The sequence below is a fragment of the Gavialis gangeticus genome, unplaced genomic scaffold (genome assembly GCF_001723915.1).
Source record: "Gavialis gangeticus isolate Ggan-Ray unplaced genomic scaffold, GavGan_comp1, whole genome shotgun sequence".
Classification (NCBI taxonomy): Eukaryota; Metazoa; Chordata; order Crocodylia; family Gavialidae; genus Gavialis; species Gavialis gangeticus.
The window spans coordinates 12,904,951-12,914,804 of NW_017729034.1; the positions used below are offsets into that span (position 1 = coordinate 12,904,951).

Sequence of the window (9,854 nt, forward strand, 5' to 3'; positions counted from 1 at the left end):
GGGGGGGGGGGAGTAGCCCGGAGAGCCCGATTATGAGAAACTACAAAAGCAAATCAACATGGATTTGTCATAGCTGACTTAGCATCTAGTCTAGACCAGAGGACTGGGGAACTAAGAAGCTTATGATGTCCCCAGTTCAGCACAGCATTCAAATTTATTCTCTATCAGTTGTCAGAAAACCATTTATGAGCATATTTAAGTACTTTACTAAATAAGGGCAGGCTACTAAATGGGGGAAAATTTCTAGGCCAATATCAACTTTGAGTCAGACCATGGGAGTTTAGACCATGGAGAACAGGAAGAAACTTCCCTGCACTAGAAAAAAATATCATAGCGTGAAGATTCTTCAGCCCTGACATTGCCCTACCTGGTGCTTTCACGTCAGGTCAGATTACACAGAAAGGAAGAACAGGACAGGGCCAAACTCTTCATGGAAAGAAGTGGGAACTTTAACCAGTCCATCAGGGATTTCAACTACCCTTATCTATTAATGTATCCTGTAGACACAGAGAACTCTACATTGATGGATCAATACATAAGATAAGGAATGTGACTTTAATCCTTGTTAGGCAACAATCTTAGATGTACCTACAAGGACAACTGTCCAGTGACTCACTCCCATCATGGTCATTTCCTGGGCTTGTGAAAGGCACCATTATCCACTATGCTGCAGTACAAGGGCAGGATTTTCAGAAGTGCTCAGCTCCCAGTACCAGCTGCTGTTTGATATGGGAGCAGGTTGGCACAGCACACTTCATCTGCATGTTGAAAGGTGAGATGAATTCTCTGCAAAATCTGGCTGGGTGTGTGGGTGCAGCCCCTACCAGGGCTTCTTGGCTCCTAGCTGCTGTGGGGAGCTGGGAGCTGTGCAGTACTGCGATGGTGGTGGCAGCGAGCAACCCCATCCCTGTGGGGAGCTGGGAGCTGAGCAGTACCAGGGCTAGAGACAGTGAACTCTCTCATCCCCTGTGGCCTCCTGTTTGTGTGGCTAACCAGGAGCAAATTTCCTCCACAAAGTCTACAAGAGTGCTAGATTTGTCTACTGTGCAGTAAAACATCTGGTGTAGATGCATTCAAAGAGAATCATGGGTCTACTTAAGCTTCAATAGCCCATCAGGATAGCACAGTAAAACCATGTCAGCTTCTGTGGCCTATAGCACATGGAGGAGTGTCACAGGGCGGGGTCCCAAGAGCAGCCATGATCTCTCCTAGTGCCCCGCCCTACCGCACCAAGTAGGTGTCAATACACCCTCGTTCTTGCCCGCCACGTCTTTGATGATAAGAGTATTAAGGGAGGCTGCCTTTTATCCTCCTTGACACGGTACCCCTGACGTACTTCAGTCTGTGCCCCATCTACGGTGACTTGGTGCCTTCCCACCTCAAGGGCTACGTGTGGCTCCTACCACCCCTGATACCACACCCCAAGCCTCGCGGATGTCCCAGACGTTGTCTAGTCAATTTCTCAGATGGCCTGCGTCCTCACAGACGCTTTCTGGCCTCTCCTTCCTTACCGTCGCCCGCGCTCCCCATGGATGCTCCCAGGCCTCTCTCGCGGCCAAGCCCACACCGGGCCTTCTCTCGCGATTGGACTTTCACTCACAACCCTGTCTGCACTGGGGTCTAACCTCGTGATTAAGTCCTAAGCGCACGCCCTCCCTGGGGCTTCCCGTCTGTGCGCCCTCCCTGGGGCTTCCCATCTGTAGGCGCGTGCCCTCCCTGGGCTCCTCACCTACCTGGGGCCTCTAGTCTGTGCGCCCTCCCTGCGGCTTCCCATCTACAGGCGCGCACCCTCCCTGGACTCCTCACCTATGCGCCCCCTCTGGGCTCCGCCCGCATTGGGGTTTCTCTCACATTCGCCTGCACTGGGGCTTCTCAGCTGTGTGCCCTCCCTGGGCTCCGCCTGCACTGGGGCCTATCTCTGCGCTTGGGGCTCAGGTGGCCATAGCTGTGCCTGGTCCCTAAATCCCCTCCATGGATCTACAACTCCTGTGGGCTCAGGCGGCCTCGGCCTTACCTGGCCCCAATCCACTATGCCCCTTTGCAGGGCTGAGGTCAACACCCCCTTAATGCTGTGCCCTCTCTGGCACCAGGGTCCCCACACCACTGTGGAGCCCCATGAGGCCTCCTCCAACCCCTTATAGCCTCACCCGGTCCTCCGGTCTAACAACAAACAACAGAATGCAATAACATGAGCCAATCTGCTCCAACTCAAAGCTAAGCCTCCTGGCTAAAAAGTAACCTCTAAGCCATCTGGCAATTTATCATCCCAAATCCCCACCCGGGGCTTCCTCCACCCGGTCTCCTCACATGGAAGCTGTTCAGGCCATCGGGCTACTCTGCTCTGCTTGCTTCACCAGAGCTCCAACTTCCTCGGCGGCCAGATGGGAACTGCCTCTGGTCTCAGCCTGCCTTGTTTATATAGGCCAGGCCCTGCCCCCTTCTGGTCAGCTGACCAAACTGCGGTTGCCCTGGCAACCGGCACCTGTCCTTCTTTCTAGGAGCAGGGCACTTCAATGCCCTGCGACACACCTTCCCCTTTAAGTTCAAGTCTCCCTAGGAGCGGGGCACGGAAGTGCCCTGCGACAAGGAGTAATGTGGATAACATTATTTTTGGCCACATTTGACTCCCTAATTCAAATAATAAATGGTTATTTACAGCTGGGTTGACTGGGGTCAATTTTCAGCATGAGTCTGAAGCAAGGGTCAACATCTCACTTCTTTCTCTATATTAAAATAGCTTAACTACAGAGCTAGCACATCCCTCCTAAATACAGAAGAGAAGGCAAAAACCCAAACACTGTTTTTAAGGTGGAGCTTGATCACTTTCTTACATTAATTATGAAGGGGTCCCTTCCTGTACTATATTACTCACTGTGACAGAAGACAGCTCAGTATGAGACTTTGACAGCTGCAGAAATTTTAGAAGAGGAGGAAAGTTAATATTCCTAGAGGCACATCATACAACTGGAAAAAGTTATTAGATGCATCTCTATGAACAAGGTAATAGAAATTATCTGACTCGACTGAACTCAGAGGTTGAAATCCTGGCTTTACTGAAGTTAATGGAAATCTTGCCACTGTCAGGTTTTCACTCAAGTGTCTTTTGGGTACAACTTTAAAATAATCCATCTTAATCTATTCTGCAAATGGCTTTCTAGTCACATAAAAGAGAATTAATAGTTAATACAATTTTGAAAGTGTGAAAGAGTTTTTCAGAACTCATGGTAGAGGTGGTATCTTTTATTAGACCAACTAAATAGTTGCAAAAAAAATTATTTGCAGCTATTTAGTTGGTTTCTCTCTCTGCCTCATTATGAAGGAAGACATTGCATTAATACCTACCTACTATATAAGACTAATAAAAAAAATAACAAAGTAGAAAATTAGAAAATTACATTTTTCTGGATTGTGTGGCCTTTAACATATTTTATTTATTTAATAGGAATGTGTTTGCAAAGACTAAAAAAACTTCTGGGATTTTACCAAAAATGTAATCCCAAGTACAAAAAATTGGAAGAAAAGACCTAACCTAACATTGTAATGCATCACAAAACCTCAAGTTACACTATGGACTTCCTAGGACTGGGATTTCAGTGTCAAATTAGGTAGCAAACAAGGGATAGATGCTTTAGAATATCTCCATAAGCCTTTGATTTGGAATACTGAGGGAGAGCTTCAGTTCTCTGTTTTGCACAGACTCAATGTACTTCTGGAAGATGAATCAACTGAAATCAAGTATTCCAGCAAACTGGGAGTCGCTATTGCCTCTGTCTTACAATAAGGTGGCTCCATCCCCAAATGAATAGATTATGAACTTTATGTGATAAGTTCTGCTTCAAATTAAGGAATTTTTCATAAACAAAAATGAAAAATCATAACCCAAGGAATGTTATTTTGTACTTGAAAGCTTTTCTAACTCTCTTCCAATTGAGTAGGTGGTCCAATAAAGAATACCTCCCACAAAATCCCTTTTCTCTTGCATATTTCCTTAAACATCACATCTACATCACTCCACTGCAACATAAAAATCTAATTTTGTTTTAATGAAGCCGGTCATGACACTTGCACTTTATCTCTATTAAAGAGCTCATCTTTCTGTAATTGATAAATATTTTAAGAGGCTCCATAGATATGTTTGAAGAATTTGCTGTGCTTTCACTGAAAATTTTGAACTGGAGGTTTGAACTACACTAGCACTGTATTACACCTGTAATTCTGACATGTAGTCTAAGTGCTATCAGTTCATAGGGGAAATAAGAGAACGAGGAAGAAAATTAAGTAAATGTTGCTGAATCTCTTCTATAAATATTGGCCAAGGAAATATTATAGTCAATCTCCCATCTGTATTAGCTATGATTTCACAAACTATGTTATGTTAACTAGAAGGCAGATTAACATATTTATGCATACCCAAGACAAGGTTTTCCCCCTCCATTCAGTATGGGGGGGAAAGCCCCTTGTCTTTGATCTTGGATTCAGATACAAGTGCGGGGTGAGGCAGGGCTGGCAGCTGGCTGTGGCTCCAACTCTGGCTTTGATTTGTGCTCCAGTCATGTCGTAGTAGTGCTGGCAGCAGCTCCAGCTCTGGAGCTGCTGCATGCCTGGGCAGGGGCTGGAACCAGCAAGTGGCAGGGGGTAAGGTGTGTGTGCATGTGTGTGTGTGGGCGGGGGGGAGGCACAAGCACAGCAGAGGGAGCAGTCTGCAAGGGAAACAAGACTTGGTGGGGAGGCAGATGCCGTGGAGTGTAGGCACTGTGGTGAGGGGGAGAGGATAGGCACCGGGGCATATAAGTGGGGGGAAGAGGGGTGCAAATGGTGGGGAGAACAGGTGGTGGCGGAAAGAGGGCAGCATTCAGGCCACTTGACTCCCCTGCCATCTGCTCCCTTATCACTGTCCCTTGCTGCTGCTTGCCCTGCCACACTGGTAGGGGGTGGAATTTAATTATTGGAGGATCATATTAAATTCTATACATGGAAGAGTATAACTTATTTAACTTAATAACGTAATTATATAACTTAACTACTGTAAGAGAAGGCATTCTCAGGGCCAATCTGTCATTGGCCTGCCCACCTTTTTCTGGGCCAACACCTGTTTCTGGGCCACCCACTCCCAGCAGGGTGCAGTTTTAGGTCATGCCCAGTACCAGGAGCCTTCAAACCATCCTCTTAAGCTCCTGCCCTTATCTTCAGGATGTTGCATTCAGCCTTGCAGCCAGGTGATGTTACTGCCTGGCTTGGCAGCAGCAAACTGCTCTGTTTATATAGGTGGCCAGAGACCTAAAATGGCCACTGCAATCAAGCACCTGCTGGCTGATTGGCTCAGCCCAGCAGTGCCCTGACACAGTGCCCTGACACAGTTATAATTTAAATTTTTCATGTTTACAATCTAAGTATTGGGGGGTCACCTTAACGTTGGAAGTAGTCTTGGATTTAGGTAAATACAGTAGCTATCAGCATTTGTGGCCACAAAATTCAAAGACCAAATAGCTTGACTAAAGGGTAACATATACACTGAGGTGACCTCCTGCTGTAGACATAACTATTTGTAACTTTTTAAAAAAGAGAACATACGTTTTCAGATGCCACATGAAATGTGAAAAAAACATAAAGTAACTTTAAAAACTGTATTTAATAATGACATTTTTTCCTATTGGTAGCCTACCTTCAGGTGGATGTAATGGTTCTTCTTGCAGTGTAGCTGCTTCCAAGTATGTTTGCAATGGTCCATAATTCTCTGAGGAAATCTTAATTACACTTGAAATATTGACCCCAAGCTCAGTTAACACAGGTAATAGCTGAGGATAGCAGAAACCCAAAATTATGAAGTAAAATTGGGCACCATCATCTGGTTCATCATCTGTTCAAAACAAAGAAATCAGCAAGCATGTTACAAAAGTAGACCAAATTAGATGGTAAATTCAACTGTTATATAATTACAACTCAGTTGTATATGAACAACGTCAGTTAAGGTTGTATTCCCATTGTAATCTAATTTGTTCATTTGCACATAAGTTTATGAAACTTTCATTGATTATGATGATTTTTTCTTCAAGCTTGGTTCTGTAGCAACCTAATAGAACTTGGATAGAAGAGCAAGTAGCAGGAAGGAAGAGACTAGAGGCTGCCCTAGAAAGTCTGCGTAAGTATAACAAGGATGCTAGCTGTAGTTGCATGATTTTTGTATACAACTCTGAAAAGAGCAATTTCACTTTCAGAAACATGGACTTGTTTCGTAATATTACCCAGCAGGCGGTACAAGAATCAGGAGTCAGTCTAGTGAGAACTACAGCAAGGAACATAACATGATTAGCATGAAAATAAAGCAACATCTAGAAGCATTACAACACAATATTGAGGGTCTCAAACCATAGGAATACTGAGTTTTCAGGCTAAAAGCTCTGTACAGGCATGAACGCAATAGAACCAAAGTGAAAAAAATGAAGGTACAAGTTTCTTATTATACTGCTGAGGGAAAAATGCAAGGAATGAAATACTTGCAAAAGAGAGGTGCCTGTGACACAGGAACAGCTGATTGGTTACTGTGACCAAGCAGGAATGTGGATTCTTGTAGAGAGATACTATTTTTTAACCTACAAAGCAGAAGGAGGAATAGATACTTATATTACAGAGGTCAAAATTCTGACACCTACATGTGTCAAGACATAAGAGATTCCCCAATGACAGAGATATTTGTTTGTGAGATACATGGGCACTTGTACATGTAATGGGGTTTAATCCTCATTAAATTAAATAGGTTTATTAAATTTAAAATTGTTTACTTTAAAACACTGCATCAATGCTTCCATGCAATAGCCTTTGCAATCAATTAAGCCTGGTGTGCAATTCTCATTAAATTCCACCAGGGGGAGCTGCACACCAATCCACCCCACTGCTTTCTTAGCTACTTGATTACTGCAGGGGGCGCCCTCAAACCAGTAACCCCTGGACCACTGCAGGCATGCTCTACCCCTGCTCTACCCCTCCAGGCATGCTGTACCCCTGCTCTGCCCCCATGCATGCCTACAGTCAGTGTCCCAGCCCCAGCCATTTATCCACATACCCCTACTGCACCCCCAGACCATGCATCCCCCATTCCCACACCACACAGCCCCCCTCTGTCCTGCCACGTTCCTCGCCCTATGCCAGTGCTGCACAGCTTCCCCCACCCACCCACGTAGGCATCCTGCCCCTTGCATCCCCCCAGCCCCCACCCAGCACTCCCAACTATCATCACTGTGGGTGCTCCATTGTGGTAGGCAGGGATCTCCACAACAAACAGCGTGCATCCTCTCTCACACCCCCAAACCATGTGAACTCCCACACCATTCCGCCTATAAAAGAAAACATGCCAAATCTTTATTTCAAATCTTTATTTTAATTTTTTTAAAGGCTATGATTATATATTGTTACAAAAAAAATATAGTAAACAAATTTAATAAGTAAAGAAATAAATGAAAAAATGAATAAATATAAAAATATAAAGATAAATAAAATATAAATATAAATAAGAAATATAAGTAAAAATAAAAACAAACATTCTAAAACATAAAAGAGTATGAAACATATTAGAAGGGCACTATGAAAACAAAAATATTATAAAAACATGGTAAAATCATTATAAAATTATAAAACATTATAAAATATTATAAAAACAATACAAAAAATAAAATATAAAACATAAATCATTTATATTATTGATACTATCTATACATTTCTATTTCTACTCTATATTCTATTTACCTAAATTTTATTTCTTTTTATTCTTTTTACATACCTACATCCATCCATCCATCCACCCATTTCTAATCTAGTCTCTTATTATTCCTTCATTATTCTCTTATTCTATGTCTTCTGCTTTTCATGCATTATTTTTTGCTTCTATTTTTGATCTCAATCTTTTGCAGCAGAAGAAAGAAGAATTTTGGTTTTGGCCCATAGTCCCAAAACCACCTTCTTCACCTCCCCCTTTCAGGATGCAAAGTTGGTAGGATATTTCTGACATTACCTATATATTACTTGGGATGGAGCGTATCCCAGGGGGTGCGTCTGGCATGCAGTGCCTTCCCTTGCTGTTCCTTGCGTATCTGAAATGCAATTATAAGACATGTGAAAGTTATCTTGAAGTACTGAAGTACTAACAAGAGGTGCCACCCCCAGTCAGCTGTGAACTTACCATTTGCTGCTGCTGCTCCTCATCCTCCTCCATGGTTCTGGTGGGCGTGCATGGGGGAAGGATGTAGAATATTTGTGGTGGTGGTGGTGCTGTGTGCACCACCAACACCACAGGGTACCACAGTATGGTAAGCATTGGGGTGGGGAGTAAGAGCCTTGTTCATCCATTTTCTTTTTTCTGTTTAAGGACTACATTTCCCAGCATCCCCCGCAGTTGTGTCTTGGGCCGGTTTCCATGGAGACCCCTGCAGCAGCTGCAGTGTGATGCTGTGAATACCTGCCCAGATGCACCTGGCTGTAAGCATGGCTCTGTGCAATTTTGGGACAGATATAACTGGCTATAGCCCCCACTCCCCACCCAGCTTGCTGTCGGACCTGCTGGCAGGGCGCACGGCATGTCATGGAGCTGTTTCACCAGGAGCGGCATGGCATGTAGTTGCATCACAGCACATCCAGTAATAACTGTATAAAACTGACACCTTTATTTTCTTCCTGAAAATATTTTTCACACTTTACTTGGATATAGCATTAAAAGTATAATCAAATAATAATATTGTTGCAAAAACAAAGATATAAAAATATAAATTTGCATTATCTGGCTTTTATAACTTGCTTACAAAATCAATAAATAGGTAACTAGGTAACTACAAGTACTTGTACACATGTACGGATAAATAAATAGAAAATAGAAAACCTGCAGAAGCAATATAAACATGCTTTCATTAATTTATTCTATATTCTACCCTACTCCTATTCCATATTCTAATATATTCTATATTATCTATTCTATTAGTACTCTCTATTCTATATTCTGGTAATCAATTCTGTTCTGTTGTATGTCTGTTCTATTTCTATGAATGTATTTCTATTTGTATTTCAGTGTCTATTCAGTTATGACTTATCACTTTACTTTTGAACTGTCTGTATTCCAGTCTTGATAACTGTCCTCATACTGACCCCCCCACCAAAAAGCCACAGACTCCTGTAGGTTCACACCAACCCCCTCACCCAACCTGCGCCAAGGAGTGGTTTTATTAACACTTCAGAGGACATGGTCCATCCAGGGAAGCTAGGCTAGCTAAGGTTGTGGATCTGTGCCAGGTGTCGGGCTATGAGTCATGTGTGGGTACTCCCCCTCCCCCCACACACAGGGCTTTGGATCCAGGGCCATGAAAATGCAGCTGAAACTACCCCAGAAGCACTTGCTTCCGCTTTTGTCCATGGACTTCTTTCTAAAGTCCAGGAACAGTTGTGCACTATTGCTGTAGGTTGGCAGACTAAGCCACTTGCAGAACTAGTCACCATTGCAAATCACTGTACAACCTGCCAGGAAAAGAAAAAGGAATCCACGGAAACTAAGCTAATGACATTACAATTACTGACTTTAGGCAGGGGCAGAAGCCAAGGTTTCCATCAAGGACAGTTCAGAGGCAGGGGACGTGGTCGTGGGATGGAATGAGGAGGGTTTCAGTCCCAAAATAATGACAGGAAAGGAAAAAGGCCTCTACCTAGCTCCTGGTTCTTGAGGTGGAGTTGGTTAGCTGTGATTTGGGTAGTTCTCAGGATTTCTTTTTAGATCATCTGATATGAACTTGACTCATCAGTTATGAGAAACTCTGTAAAGCAAACTACACTTCTGCACCAACAAAGAAGATCATTTCATGAAAATGTGTTCTTGTCTT

The 9,854-nt window shown here is 43.5% G+C and overlaps 1 protein-coding gene across 1 annotated transcript in view; it reads right to left on the reverse strand.

Annotated features, from left to right (window-relative positions):
- Positions 1-9,854, reverse strand: part of SPAG17 (sperm associated antigen 17) — a 469,533-nt gene that overhangs the window by 344,511 nt on the left and 115,168 nt on the right. Inside the window, exon 6 of the mRNA XM_019526871.1 lies at positions 5,663-5,857. Within this exon, the coding sequence (XP_019382416.1) occupies positions 5,663-5,857 (195 nt within the window). The remainder of the gene's footprint in view (positions 1-5,662; positions 5,858-9,854) is intronic.